Source organism: Quercus suber, unplaced genomic scaffold (assembly GCF_002906115.3).
Source record: "Quercus suber isolate HL8 unplaced genomic scaffold, Cork oak 2.0 scaffold_114, whole genome shotgun sequence".
NCBI classification, from domain to species: Eukaryota; Viridiplantae; Streptophyta; class Magnoliopsida; order Fagales; family Fagaceae; genus Quercus; species Quercus suber.
In genome coordinates, this window is record NW_027069579.1 from 1,144,413 (window position 1) to 1,160,846 (window position 16,434).

General features: G+C 35.3%; 1 protein-coding gene across 1 annotated transcript; it reads right to left on the reverse strand.

The window, feature by feature from the left end:
- Positions 1 to 5,610: 5,610 nt before the first annotated feature.
- Positions 5,611 to 13,319, reverse strand: LOC112004319 (uncharacterized). The gene is made up of 4 exons (XM_024036546.2): positions 13,012 to 13,319; positions 12,835 to 12,917; positions 6,011 to 6,066; positions 5,611 to 5,911 (listed from the first exon to the last, which is right to left on the reverse strand). Exons 1-4 carry the CDS (start codon positions 13,181 to 13,183, stop codon positions 5,833 to 5,835), a joined length of 390 nt encoding a protein of 129 aa, XP_023892314.1. The 5' UTR covers positions 13,184 to 13,319; the 3' UTR covers positions 5,611 to 5,832.
- Positions 13,320 to 16,434: the final 3,115 nt, after the last annotated feature.

Sequence of the window (16,434 nt, forward strand, 5' to 3'; positions counted from 1 at the left end):
TCATAAAAATATTTTAAACTTAATAACAAAACTCAACCTATGGGCACTATATTAATTATTGACACACATAGTCACATTCATCTATACGTAAATAATACACTAAATGTCTACTTTTTTTTTTTTTTTTTTTTTTTTTGAGGGGGACACTAAATGTCTACTTAACAGATCATTCAGATGCTTAAATAATCACTAACTTTACTATTTTTTTTCTTGATTCACAAACTTTATAACAAAAGATATTACAATATGATAACAATACACACACATGTAATAGGCACACTCACCACTTATAATTTAAATTTATAACTAAGAGAGATACTCACAACTCGTAAACACCCACTATTTACCCTTAGAGTTGAAGATACCGAGAGAGAGAGAGAGAGAGAGAGAGAGAGAACTCTGCCATTTGTGTTGTTTAGTTTCAAAATGAACTGATATGTGCCTTTATTTTATTATAAGAAACTTAAACTTCATTAACAAGAACAAAAAGAAATTACATCATTTGAGAGAGCATGTTCTAAGAAATAAGAGTTTTCCTCAATCCAAGTAACGCAATACCCAATACCCTGAGCATGTTTTGTTAACAAATAAGCTACATAATTACCATTCCTACATACACATGAAACTCTAAAATAATGAAAAGCATATGAAAGGGAAAACATGGGCTAGTATGTGTTGTTGTTCAGTTTTGAGCTGGGTTGATCTGTGAGCAAGGTGTACAAAAATATTTTTAAAGGTAAAGTGAACTCTCTCTCTCTCTCTCTCTATATATATATATATATATAATTTTTTGGTTTTAGTGATAGCTTAATGGTAATGATATCCTTTGTGGTGTTTCATATATGTGGTTCGAATCCCTACCCCCCACAATCATCTTTATATATATATATATATATAAAAGTATTGCCAATTTGAACTATCTTTGGATCATCATCAATTCCTAAATTAATTGATTGAGTTCATTCTTTAGGGGTANGAATTTAAAATAATTTCTAAGCTAAATTTTTTTTTTCTACTAATCTCCCAAATAAACATTTTCAAAGTCCAAATAAATTTCAAAAAAGCAGAAAATCCTGAATTTTCCTAGTCTTGCTGCTCTTGTGTCGATCACCTTTGCTATCTTTTCGTTTCTCACTCTTGCTATCATCTTTGCTTCTATCATCGCGCTGGCTTTCTCCATCATCACCTTTGATCTTACAAAAGATGATTGAATTTTCTAATAAGTACTTGGTTTCGAGGCTTCAAGAAAATAAATAATATGCTACTAATCTGTCGGTAAATACTAAAAAGACACCACTAGAGACTTTATTTATTTATTTTTATAAAAGATTAGAAAACCACTAAAGACTTTAGAATTTTAAATGTATTTTGATTTCATAATAAAATATCCTTGCTAGGAAAAACTCGGCAGATTTTTTTTTTTTTGGGTAGGATAAGAGCAAATCTATCAATCTCTCACGTGACCGTATTTGGCTTTACAGTCTATTAGCATATGATAAATATGTTGGTAACGAAATTTAAATGTGTATGAAATGAAATAGACTGCGCCATAAAGTTTAGAATTGTGGCAGAATATTCTACCAAAAAAAAAAAGAATTGTGGCAGAATATGACTTTTGAGTATTTTGACACATGGGAAGTGTGCCAAATGTTTGCAGAATGTCACGTGTTTGTTAAATGGGCGGTTGCTTTCAATCATCCATTCATTTGGAGAGAGAGAGAGAGAGAGGGAGAGACCTTTTTTTTTTTTTCTTTCTTTTTCTCTTTTGGCACACCTTTTGGTTGAGGGGAGTGGGAGGAAGAAAATAGAAATAGAAATATTATAAATAAAACGCATTTACATGTATTGTATATGGGTTTATATAGTGCCTCCTAGAAAAACTAACAAAACACATAGAAGAAAACAGACAATAATACATAGAGGAAAGGACAAGCTAACCCTGACCCGGTCCAAACCCAACCACTAAAGCAAAGCTGCCCTCAAAAGTCAATACCATTTTTTTAATGTCCTTTGCCCGAATCATATAAGACTACTTTTGAAAAAAAGCACTNCGTGATATGCTTGATATTAGCTAAAGGGAGTTGAGATAGCTGTGGTTAGATGCAATTTTAATGTGTTCAAATGAGTGCAATTTTGTACCGCAAGAAGTTGAAACTCAATGAGACATTTGAATTTATTAATCGGGATAAGAATTGTGATTGGTAAACAAATTTGAGATTTGAACAAAAAAAAAGATGATATACGTTAGTGTGGATGGATAAGGATTTGTGATAACTATATAGAATTTGGATAACAAAAATTTTGGAATCTTTTAAACAATTAAAAAAAAAACATAAAAATTTCAAGATAAGAATGAGTAGTTTTTATGTGAGGTAGTGGGTTTTCTTTTTGGAAGAAGTAATTTTGTATTTGTTTTTATAAACATAATTAAAATATTTGAATTCAAATAGATAACAAATGCAAATAGGAATTAGACATTTGAATACAAATAGGTGGTGAGAATAAGTTTTTTTTTTTTTTTTGGGAAGAAGTAATTTTGCATTTTTTTTTTTTTGATAAACATAATTGAAGTATTTGAATTCAAATAGATAACAAATACAAATAAGAATCACATTTGAATACAAATGGGTAAAGAGAAAAACTGTTTTTTCCCCCTTGTATGTACATAATTAAAGTTTTTTTTTTTTTGATAAAACATAATTGAAGTATTTGAATTCAAATAGATAACAAATACAGATAGAAATCAGATATTTGATTTTTTTTTTCTTTGGTATGTGAGATAGTATTACTCTTTTAACATTTTTTGCTTTTTATTACTTCTTCCCAAAAAAAAAAAAAAAACTTATTCTCACCACCTATTTGTATTCAAATGTCTAATTCCTATTTGCATTTGTTATCTATTTGAATTCAAATATTTTAATTATGTTTATAAAAACAAATACAAAATTACTTCTTCCAAAAAGAAAACCCACTACCTCACATAAAAACTACTCATTCTTATCTTGAAATTTTTATGTTTTTTTTTTAATTGTTTAAAAGATTCCAAAATTTTTGTTATCCAAATTCTATATAGTTATCACAAATCCTTATCCATCCACACTAACGTATATCATCTTTTTTTTTGTTCAAATCTCAAATTTGTTTACCAATCACAATTCTTATCCCGATTAATAAATTCAAATGTCTCATTGGGTTTCAACTTCTTGCGGTACAAAATTGCACTCATTTGAACACATTAAAATTGCATCTAACCACAGCTATCTCAACTCCCTTTAGCTAATATCAAGCATATCACGTCTCCCACCTTCTTACTTCATAGATTCATTCTAATTTAACAAACCCACCCGTTTCATGACAAGATCAAATGCAACAACTTTTGAAATCCGTTGAATTTCAATATTTAAAGGTACATTATATCTAATTTATATGGAGAAAAGAATTTTTATTGAGGTATATATTTAAAGGTGTTTGTTATTGACAAAGAGCTTGGCGAGAGAGACAGAGATCATCGACTACAAGACCGGTCTTAATTTCTATTGAGGTATGTATTTGATTCCTTTGTAATGTTTTGTAACGTTGAACCTATTTTGATCGATTTTTGGTTTTACCTTGAGCCTAGTGGCACATGCCAAGTGTGTGTGATGAGTCTAGTACTATTAATAACAGGATTCTTTATTTAAGTTTCATCATTTTGCGTACTAAAATATCCTCATATAAATTCTTAAACTCTCTAAAATACTCCTATATTTTAGTTAAATAATTTTAAATTTAAAAACACATTAGAAGAGTAATTTACTTTTCCTAAGTTTTAGATTTTTTTTTCTTTTCTACAATTTGAATTACCACTTTTTATTTTAAACTCAAAATTTCAAACTTTTATCAACTCTCATGTATAGAAAATTTTTAAAAATTAGGATGTTGAGGGCGTTTGGACTCAGCTAAAAGCTGAGTCCATGTTTTGTGTTTTGCGTTTTTTTTTTTTTCCCAGCAAGTGAACAGTAAATCACATGATTTTACTGTACAGAGACAAAAACACTGTTTATGCACTGTTCACGCACTAAAAATATTAAAAATGGGTCCCACAGTACTATTTACACATTTAAAAATTATTTTGCTACAGTATTTTCAATTTTCAGTTTTAGTTTTCAGTTTCAGCAACAATAAGTTCAATCCAAACAGACCCATTATCTCTATTTCACTTTTAAACATTATTCCATGTTATTTTACTTCTTACTTAATTTTTTTTAAATATCACAGTTATTATATATATATATATATATACTTTTAGACAAATAACTTCTTCTATTTGAATTCTAATGCTTTGCATGATTAAAAAAAAAAAAAAAAACTCATGTAGAGAAAGATCCTCAAAAATTAGGATATTATATATATCTCACTTTTAAACATTATGACAGCAAACCCAAAATAAAAGAGTCTCGTGTGTGTGTGTCTATATATATATATATATATATATATGTTGGCATATAGTAAATAGACCAAGTGTTTGTTTCTGTTTAGGATTTCATGAAACTTGGCCGCTCAATCAAAGTGTAAATGAATTTTAATAAAGTTTGTACCAAATCCGAGTGTTTGTTTCTTTCTAAACTGCTTCGCAATTTTGAAGTTCAATAACCATTATAAAATTGGACACAGATCTAGGATCTTCCCTACAGATCAATAATGGAATTATCTTAGGTGTTATTATAATAAACCCACATGTAGTTAGGCGTATTTCAATAATGTCTATCGTTGTTTGAACTTTGTCACTTAATGCACTCAAGGGGGCCCACCTTATTTCACCGTTAAAAACAGGAAAAAATAAAATTAAAATAAAGATCTAAAAGTTAGGGTTTGATAAAAATTGATAACCCCAATTTCAAACTCAAACTGCAGATCACAAAAACCAGAAACCCCAAGAAAAAGTGTACCGAGGAGAAACAAGAGAATCATTCAATGTTCCAAGAAATCAGTGTTATAAATTTTAGGCAGTCATCATGCCAAGTCAAAATTTAGAAACAAATTTTAATGGTCTGTTCTACAATAGACGTTATTTGTATACCAATTTCCCACCTAAGGTCTATCCACTGAAGCCACCAAAAGATTATTTCTAAGATAAAGAATCAAAATGAAATTAACATCTTGCTTTGAAAGTAAACATAAAATCAAAAATGAAATCGCACCTGGAAGTGAACAAAAATAAGGAATTATTAAATTTGGGTAGGCAAATTCTAATGACCATTGACCAGCGCCTACCCCACCTCACTTTAACAAATAAACCCATATCAACCCATATTAAAATAGGCCTCACTACAGGTGAATTTACTGCAATTTCCCCAATTATCTTGCCAGTGCTAAACCAACCCCAATGCCATTCTAAATCCTTGACCTACAAAATCCTATCATGACCACCGAAGAGAATAGAGAACTCCCATGTGTCAAACTGCTGTGCATCTTCCTCTCTAACACTTTAAACAAATTTTCTATGACATGAACCTCATCCAAGACTGATCGCTGATCTAACATTAGAGATCTTGAGGTAAACAAAGTCCCCAAAAGCTCAAGGTGAACAAATAGTTTTCTATGCAAGGCAACAAGTAGCAAGAACAAAAAGAACAAAACAGAAACTGAATTACTTAGTGTCAATTAATAATGCATAGCAAGAAGCTTACCACTACAAAAGAACATGCCACAAGCACATAGTACATGGCCACAATTGAAAGTACATGAAGTTCATGACATGATTTAGAGGTAATGTCAGTTTTTCATACACTGTGGACAAGTATAAACTCATTCATCTCCAACTAATTTCATATAAAAGCACGGATAAGCAAGTTAATGCTCCTTAAACCTCTTCTCCACTGCCTCCAAGCTCTGAATCTCCTTGTAATACTTACAAATGCGGTACACAGACCTGCACCCACATTCAAAGACATAAGAACCACAGATGACAATGAATTGCAGACTCCTAATGAAGGATCTGATGACAAGGATATCATTGATTGACAATTACCAATACAGAAGAATTGCTGCAGCACACAGAATGACATTCCTTTGAGCTTTGTATATCTGCATAAGACAACTCCAAGGTAAGCTTATCGAAATACTACAGAGTCAATCTAGCCCAGTCAACTTAACTTACAAAGTACGAACGCACATCCATACACAGGAAATAATGTTGACATGGGAGATTGCCAAATCTTGAAAAGATGGAACCAAAACAACAGGGACAGAATTAAACAGATGTTTTTGTTATTAATGTTTTTTTTTCCTTGAAAAGATGCAATTCTTTTAAAATCCCATGAAAATCAACATTCTGAAATTCATATATCCTTGTCTTTTATAAATCTCAAAAGAATACAAAAACCACCATACTTTCTAAAATTACAGAAGATAGGCCAACAAGTCATGCATGTGTCCAAGGCCCAAGGGCTATGCTGCATGTACCTTGTACTCCAATGGCTAAGTAATAAGCTTACTGGGTGAATAAACCCTAGGTCTTGGGTTCAAGAGATGTCTAACACATTCCAAACACTTGACACCTTGCCCCTGAGCATGCTTATTCTTCACAGAACTTGACTACAATGTAGATCCATGTCCTTAACTTTTTTTTTTATTGGTAAGTAACATATGCACCTAATGGGTCTTGAGCCCATGACCTCACCCTTTGGAACTTATAAGGGAAGGATTTAGGAAGTGCCAGTTGAGTAAAAGCTCATTAATTAGATCCATGTGTTTACTTGAACCAATATATGGGTATACCATTTAAAACCTGGCAATAGTGAAGGCATTTGTGCATTGGCAGATGCAATCCCATAATTGCTAAACCATAATCTACTCACTGCTTATTGTAGTAAAATTGTTTTTAAATTTTCATTCTTTGAGTTTATTTTAAGAGGAAAAAGAAAGACCCAATTAGGTTCTGTTCATTTCAAATTCCCTATCAGTAGGAAATCAACAATATTCTTGATTTTCCTAGACATAGGAGGTTGTATCATAGTGCATTCTCTATTGCATACATCTAAAATGCATTTTCCTATCCAAGTTGGGGAAATAAGCCAACAGAAAGTGCAGTATACCACTGTGACAACTCCTTCCTTCCTGTTCTATTTTAGCTTGATAATAGATTTCTTTGTTGTCTCTTCAAAAATATATAGAGTGACAAGAATATTCTCAAAATGCCGAATACCTCTCTTTCTAAACATATTATTGCAATGCCAGACCCCTCTGTCCCCCCCCCCCAAAAAAAAAAAAAAAAAAAAAAAAAAAAAAAATAGAAGGCATAAAATCCTACATTATGTAAAGAAATGACACCACAGGTTTGGAGACAATCCTACAAATTAATGCACAGAGAACTCAAAAAGACAACTGTTTTATAGTATCAAGGTATGATATGAACCACACTTGTGGAAAGAATAATAGTCACAGTTGATCACCTAATTAGTACGCTTCACATTTACAATAATGGGTACCAGTGCTTCTAAAATACAAAAAGTGACAAAATTTACACAATTTTTCCTCAAAACTACCCACATCAGTGGATGTAAAAATGTGTATATTTACCGTAGCTGTGTATAATAATACTTTATTCTTTTTTTATCTCTCCTCTGTCAGACTACTTCTCTTCCACAACGTCCACAACAGCCAAGCAGCAGCAGAACATAAGAAGAAGAAGAAGAAGAAGAAGAGGAGAACCACCCAACCACCAACCCACCACCACTGCAACCTAGCACCACGCAACCACCACCAACACAACCCATTTGAACAATTGATAATCCACCATAAAATCGAGCCAAAATCAACAGAAAATTAAACAAACAACACAAGCAATTAGAAAACCCAACTCAAAATCAAGCCAAACCCACCGGAAAACCCAACTCAAAATTAATCCAAACTCATCGGAAACCCAACTCAAAAACAGTCCAAACCCACCGGGAATCCCAACTCAAAATCAATTCAAACTCACCGGAAAATCCATCCCAAACCCAACGAAAGACCCATGTGAAAAACCCAACTTTCACAGATCCGGATCCGCTGCCGGATTTGCTGCCACTGGATCTTCCACTGCTGCGGCAGCCACTGGATCTGCCACCGTGTGTGAGTGTTTGGGTTTGGGATATGAGAGAGGAAGAGAGTTGAGGGGGGGCTGGAGACTTAGAATTGAGATTTGAGAGAGAGAGATATATATAAATGAAATAGATAGATATTAATAAATAATATTATTTAAATAAAATAGAATATAATAGATAATCTGATGTGGGTGTTTTGGAAAAGTGACTTAGTAAAATAGAAAAATTAGGTTTTTATGGTAAAATAGACAGAAAATTTTAGACGGACTGATGTGAATGCTCTTACTCAGCATTATATGAGAAATACAGACATCAATCTCAAGGTCTAGAATGGAAGCATAGTTGTCTCCATCATCCCCATTATAATAAACACCCACGTATGCAACTAACAAGATATCCAAGATAAATCCCACCATGTTTTCATTGTGCGTGTGTCATTGTTACTAAAAATTCAAAGTGCAGCAAAGCTCTCATGAAGCACAATTTTTTGTTGAGGGAACACATGAAGCACTTAAGTATGTCCTAGGCAAAAAGCCTAAAATCAGGCACAGCTTAAAGTGCAATGGCGCACACTGTCTTGCAAGGTATGAAATATGTTGAACTATTTTATTAGTCAATGTCTTCATGAGTTACCTGCTGGTGGGTTTTAACCCCAATACCCAAGCACCACAAGAAGGGCTGGAACAATTGGGGTATCCTTCACTTCATTATGTCTTATACAATTCATGCTCTCTCAGCTGGTATGCTAAATGACTGTTTTTGAATGGTTGAACTCCAATTATGTTAATAATTTTAGTTGATTGCATCGTTTCTCATAGTGATAAAATATTTTTAATTTCTATGTGCAACTACAGTAATTACTCTGGTATATGTGTTTTTTTTATTCACTCAATCTTGCTTTGGATTTGTGCCTAGGATCTAGACAACTAGTGGTGGAGGTAGCATACGACTATGGGCTACTCCCTTATGCATGAAGCCTCCTTATAAACATGTCCACTTTTGGAAACTCTAGCATTTTTAAATCTTGAACTTACCAATGGGTCTAGTGAATATGAATATCTCTTTCCTAGAAATATTATGCACAATTCAAGAATGAGAGAGTATGTGTGCACATGCACATGCATGTCTTTTATAGTTCTTAGTACATTTTACTCCATACATTAATCAATCAATCCCTGCTAGAATTAATTTCTCACTTCCCCCCATAAGTGTCCCCACTTTTTCAATGCAACCTGAGCCTTTGACATCAATCCAACTGAGGACATCAAAATTAATATCAACAGAACATGTAAAACTACCATATATTTCTCATGTCCCAGTCCCCCAACAGATTCCAGAAGCTTAAGCAAGGATAAAACATCCTTGAATGCTATTCTCAAGCAGCTTTATTTTTATTCTTTGATAATACGATAGTTACAATGGGGGTGGGGGGATTTGAAACTTGGATGGCTCCGTTGGAAACACCAAGAGATGCCAGTTGAGCTAACAAACTCTTGGTATAAAAAACCAATAAAATAAATAAAATAAAATTAAAAAAAAAAAAAAACCACAAATCAAAAAACAAAAAACCAAAGAAAACACACACACACACACACACACACACACACACAAAAACAAAAACAAAAGAACCCAAATTACTAATGGGCTCACATGATGATACTTTTACCTTTGATGAGAGATCAAGAAAATCTAGATACCAGTCCAAGTATGATGTCAAGGTTGACTCAAAACCTAAGGTTCCCTTATAAAGAATCTCTCTAGTGCAAATGGGGGAAAGAAAAAAATAAGGAATTGAGCTTTAATTGCACCAACAAATGGCACAATTGCAAAACACAAAAGTTGTTTATGGAAGGAGTTCAATCCATTCCAAAGGAGCAAGTGGAGAGTTTTTCAGAAGAATACATTTAGGAAATAGTTGTTGCCCCTTAAGAAGAACAAGGAGTGGAAATATCGGAGATTTCTCTCCATGCCCTAATTGGGAACCCTAGCCCACAAGCAATGAGAATCTTGGGTCAAATTAAAGGCATTGGTGGTGATCCTCATTGACTTGGGGAATACTCACAATTTCTGGGACTCCTCCAACTTGTCCAAGATGCATCTCCCTCTGTCCACCGGTCAAGGCTTTGAAACTAAAATTGATTAATGGAAGAATCCATTTAGTGCTTATAAAGTATAAACATATGCTTCATAGATTTAAACTTGATTAATGGAATATTGAGTGACATGCGAGGCAAGAGTGCCTAGAGTAATGCGGATAGTAAAGAGTTCGAGAAAGAACTAGATTAAATACTAAAAGATTAAAAAATTGTGGTCTAGTTTCGATGTGGGGCCTTCTTGGCACCTTTCATAGACTACTTTATTTACTAGTGAATCTCAGTATTCAGTAAGTTTAGGTGTTGCTCGTTCAATTTAATAAAGTTATGCTAAAAATAGGGGTAGTTTGGTAAGTTCTAGATTTTCTAGAATAGGCTGTACTAGAGGCCCATGAATACTATTTTATGTTTTGAGTCGTTTTTCTATTTGAGTTAGTAGTCCATAATTACTTTTCTTTGTTACTAGGAATTCTAGTCTTTCTAAGAATAAATTAAATTTGGAGTCCTAATCCTTCTAGTCGTGATTGCCTTCTCCTACTTAAGTGTGAGTACTTGGGAAATTTTGCCGTTATGCCTAGGGTTTATCTTATTGTTTCTTGTTCCATTCATCGTCTTACCTTACAAGATCTCATCACGAACCCTAATTTAGTACTAAAGTCCTAAAAGTCCAACATCAAAATTGTTATAAAAATCATTAAGGCTTATGTCTTGTATCCATATGGTATCAGAGCCCGCTAAAGCTATTGTAGTGGATTTTTTTATATTGGTAAGTTATACACACACCAAGTGGGTCCTGAACCCACGAACTTGCCCTTCATTTGGCAAGCACTTGTAAGGGGAGGATGCGCCAGCTGAGCTAGAGCTCATTGGCAACAGCTTTTGTACTGCATTATGGAGTGTTCTACTCTTCTCTCTCTTTCTCTCCTCCCCATTTCCCCAATCTCTTCATTGGTGTACTATTACCGTTCACAACACCATCCACAAAGCCCATGAACAGCAATAAAAGTCCATCTTTTCTTGTCTCTAGCAACCCAAATTAAGCCCTTCTCCTTGACTATCAATAACTTAAAACCCCACATATTTCCCCTAACATAACCTACCAAATAAGCTATAAATTCAAAAATACAGCTTCTGTCCAGAAATTTCTGACAACCTGTTTGCTTCAAGAAACAATGCTCTTGCCCCTATTCCCCATCATTTCAAAACCTTGGTGAATCTTTGAACCCTAACCTTCTAAAATTCTAAGGTTAACCCACCACAGGCAAATGTAAACAGCAGCCTCATCTATCCTACATCACATTCCCTAGTAGAGCTTCAAAAGAGAGGTACACACTACACATATAACACATACATACAACTTTCTGCTAGGTCCTCATAAATCATAACTAACCGATTATTTAAAAAAATATGCCAAATGATAACAGAGTATAATAAATGCCACGTAAATTTCATCCCTAGCAGACAGAAAATTTAGCATTGATTCATTATTATGCATAACCAAAACATACAAAATCCAAATAGCAAATCTGCAGTTAAGCAATTAATAAACTTCAGTGCAAACTAAACATTCTGAATCTAGTGAAAAGTTGGTATCAGGCCAAATCTTCCCAAACTTAGAAAAGGGAAAATATAGATTTATCAATGAAAAAAAATAAACTGAAAGCATAATTAGAAACTGATTGGTTTGGATAATAACTAGTATTGGGCAAGCTTGCCCAAACCTACTTAATTTATATTAGGATACCAAACATTACCATTTATGGACTAGAAACCAACTTCATTGCAGAATACACACATCTGAATGACTATTTTTTCCTCCAATCTGGTTGAGTAGCAACCTTTTAATGGGTACAATTGTTGCAGCTTAAATTATACTGCATTATTGTTCATAGTAAAATTAATTCAGTAGGAACTTGATTTGATAAGGATCTACACATTCATTCAGTCTTGAATGCAGAACCTCAACCACCACCCTGTTCATATGGTGCAAGGAGGTGCAATTTGAAGGGTAATTCATTGGCAGTAGGACATATCATGGAGCAAAATAAGGAACCAAATTTTTTTTTAATAATTGAGTGTGTGAAACCTGAGTTCCTCTTCTTGAATACATAAAACAATTCGGCTCAAAATGACCCATATATATGGCATCCCTTCTCCCTCAAGTAGCCCACATACCTACTTTCAATGAAACTTCTGTTCAAAATTTCATCATGAACTCACTTAAAATGTTCTAGTCAAATATTTTTGTACCCTGCTTGGAATCCCCAATTCGCAATTTCAGTTATCACAGACACTCTAAAATTAAGCCCTAAACATTTGTAAGCTTAAAAAATAAAAAATTGCAATCTTCTCCTAGTTGCCCAAGGGGGAAAATACACACAAAAAGAAAACCATATTTCTAATCTCCCAATCTAAAATTCGAAGCTCAAATTCATCTTTAACTTAGTTTTATTTTATTATTATTTATAAGAATTCATCTTAAACTTAGTAATGCCCCAGAAACTTTGTAATGCCCCAGAAACTTTCGAAGTTAGCATCACAAATTACATCATCTCCGTTAATCAATTACACTTTCGAAAAGAATCAAAACTTAATTAACAATAATTATATTATATAACAATAAAATTCAATTTCGAAGTCAACAAAAAAGTAAGAGAAAAGAAGAAAAAGATTACGGATTTCTCAAAGCGATCTCTCTCAGAAGCAGTGCAGATCTCAGAGGTGCACATCAAGCGATGCTCTTTCTTCCAATAAATATCTACAAACAAAATCACAAAACCATTACCATCTCTAAAAGTCAAAATCACAGAAAAAAAAAAAAAATCAAAAAGGGAGAGAAAGCAAGAGGAGACCTAGGAGCTGGAAGCTAGCGAAGGGGACTATGAAGAGAGCAGGTTGGAGAATGAGGGAAACGAAAGAGACGATTGTAGACTTTATGGCCTTTGGTGATGGCAGAGTCAAGAGTAGAGCTATAACCGCCTCCGCTGCCACCACGTACGTCAGTATCATCCACTGCAACGCCATTTTTCTCTTCTTCTTCCTATATTCTGAAGACTCTTTTTGTGTGAGATTTCTTTTGGGTTTGATTTGGGTTTTGTTCTTTTTCTTGATGCTTTCCTTAATGACCAAGAGTGTGACACTGTGGACCGTGTGCGTGTAGGTGTTGCCGCGTTGCTAGGGGGAATCTGGCTAACTAGGCATAATAATCAAACTTTATAGTTAGTTGGCCCGGTTCGGAAAGTATATAACATAGTAGCATTTCGAGCATAAGAGGCTCAATTTTGGGCCTATAAATCGAGTTTTTGGGACCCGATTTTCATGGGTTGATGTGGCATTTTTTTTTACGTGGCAACCACGTGGAAATCGAGTCTCAAAGACTCGATTTCTAAACCAAAAAAATTTCAAAAAATTTCAAGTCTCAGACGCGCCTCACCTCACCAGATCAGATCAGAGAGGGAGAGAAAGACCAAATCAGAGAGAGATCAGATCAGTTCAAATCAGATCAGAGAGAAAGAGAAAGACCAGATCAGAGAGAGAGAAAGAGGCCGCGCGGCCTGGGCTCGCACGCGGCCAGGCCTCGCGCGGCCTGGGCCTTGCGCGGCCTGGTCACCGCTGCCTGGCCCTGGGTCGCCGCTGCCTGGGGCTTTCTTCTTCAGCTTTTTTTTTTTTTTGGCTCTGATTTCTGATTTCTTTCTTTACTGTGTTAGGGTGATAGTATATATGGGCTTATAAATCGAGTCTTAGAAACTCGATTTCTATGTGGACGCCACGTGGAAAAAGTGCCAACTCAGACCCGATCAAAACATGAAAATCGACCTTTAAAGACTCGATTTATAGTTCCTAAATCGAGTCTCTTAGACTCGAAATGTTAGTAAAAAATATAGTTTGAAACTAGTGACTATTAACTACATAGTTGGGTTTTTATGGTTAAATTCCAATTTCGTTCCGTTGCTAGAGCTATACTTTCCATACCGGTTGGGCCGGGTTTGATTTTGGTCCCGGGTTAGAACAGTGTCATTTTCCATCTTAAAAATTGATGGCTATTTTATTATAAGAATTTTTTTTTAACACAACTATTTTTCATAAAAATTTATGTCTATTTTAGTATATAATTTTTATTTTTTATATTTTACACAACTATTTTTCAAAAACACCATGATCAAATTATTTGTTTTATACTATATTTTAATAAAATATTATTTGTGGGGGAAAAAGGCCCAATCTAACATAGTGAGCCTAGAGCCCTATGTGAGGATTACTGTACGTCCGAAGAGAAGGAGATGGTGAGGGCAAGGCCCATCCGGAAGAAGAATACCCGGAAAGAAGGATGATTGCCATCCGAGGAGGCCGCCTTCCGTCCGAGGAGATTTTATTCCTCGGACGCGAATAGTACTGATTGATCAAGCGTGTGGAAGGTCCGAAGGATTTTCTTAGCAACCCCAACGATCAAGATAAGCTCTGGGTATATCTGGAGAAGATAAGAACGAGGAAATATCTAAAGGAAAAGCTGCTACCACCGCATTTAAGGCTCTGCAGCAACTTCTCTGGCCACATTTATGTGGAAAAGACCCCTGAACAGTGTAACCTCACCTACCGCCACTCACACAGAGCTAAAGGAGATACTTGACATGACATATACTCAAGTGGACTTAGGATGAGGTACAAGTGGACGATGGAGATGAGGAGAAGGAGGTTATATAAAGGAAAGAAGCTCCTGAGGAAAGGGAGGAGAGAAGAGAGAGGAAGAGCTTTATTGTAACCTTAAAGTCTGTATTCACCACATAATCAATAATATAGCTCTTCGGACATTCATTCTTTACGTGTAAATTCATGTTGGTTTATGCTTGAGGGTTGTGATTAGTTGTTGTTGATCCCATAATCAACCTAGCTCTTTCACCCATACTCTACAAATTCATTGTTTTGGACTTAGGCCACAAATCCTAACCCTACAATTGGCGCCGTCTGTGGGAAGAGCTTGAGTGTAAGGGAAGCAGCAGCAGTTGGTCATGGCCGAACCAGGGCAACAACCAGCAGAATCTGGGGTGTCCCAGCATATAGACCCTTTTCTCAATTTGGAGCGGAGACAAGATCATGAAGGCAGTGTGCACACTACACACACTGAGCGAACTCAACCTCGTGGCGGAAGTCATGTGTCTCATGCAGAGAAGAATAGCATGTAGATAGAGATTGAAAGGTTAAGAAGGGAGTTGCGCCATGCGAAAAGAAAACGTACTGCCTCGCATTCTAATGAAGACTCGGGTGACGAACAAGACATCACTTATGAACAAAGGTCTCGAACTCCAATCAGTGAATCTTTTTCATATGAAGATGAACACCCTCGCAAGAAGCAACCTCAAAGGCCATCATATGGAGGGGTGGGAAATGATGCCATGAGTAAGGCGTTGAATCAAATCTCTAGGTCACCTTTCACACGTAGGATTGAAGGAGCAAAACTTCCTTGGCGCTTTAACCTGCCAACCTTCACTATTTACAATGGTAAAACGGACCTTGTGGAACATGTGAGCCATTTTAACCAAAGGATGGCTGTCTACTCTAGAGATGAACTCTGATGTGCAAGGTATTCCCTTATAGTCTTGGACCCGTGACAATGAGGTGATTCGACAACCTGAAAGCAGACTCTATCAATTATTACCAAGAGCTCACTCAAGCTTTTGGTTCACGTTTCGGTACATGCTAAAGGGTGGCCAGGCCCTTGTCTTCTCTCTATCCTTGAGCATGCGTGAAGGTGAGTCCCTTAAGGCGTATTCGGATAGATATTGGGAGATGTTTAATGATATGGAGGGCAACTTCAATGCAATGGCCCTAGACACGTTTAAGCTGGGTCTCCCCACTGATCATGGTTTAAGGACATCCTTGTTCAGCAAGCCTGTCACCAACATGCGTCAACTTATGGACCGTATTAAAAAATATAAAAGGGTTGAAGAAGATCAGCAGTAAGGGAAGGGTAAGGATAAGGTTATCCCCCAGGACAGGAAGGACTTCAGGTCGGATCGTTACAACAACAATAAGCGTGGAGAGATTTCACTGGGCAGTCGGGGTCAACAAATGCTCAAGCAGTTAATACAGTGTTCAAGGAGCCAGTTCATCAAGTTCTGGAAAAGATAAAAAATGAATCATTCTTTAGGTGGCCGAGTAAAATGGTAGGGAACCCTGAGAAACGCAATCACAATCTCTATTGTCAATACCACCAAGACCATGGGCATGCCACTGAAGACTGCAGAAGTTTGTGGGATCATTTGGACTAGTTGTCCGTG

Bases quoted from the DNA above. Each gene is read 5' to 3' on its own strand.
- LOC112004319 (XM_024036546.2), bottom strand. From the start codon at position 13,183: ATGGCGTTGCAGTGGATGATACTGACGTACGTGGTGGCAGCGGAGGCG. The intron at 12,918-13,011 runs GTCTCCTCTTGC...TTTTGTTTGTAG, and splicing joins CGCTAGCTTCCAGCTCCTAG to ATATTTATTGGAAGAAAGAG. The intron at 5,912-6,010 runs GTAATTGTCAAT...ATGTGGGTGCAG, and splicing joins GCAGCAATTCTTCTGTATTG to GTCTGTGTACCGCATTTGTA.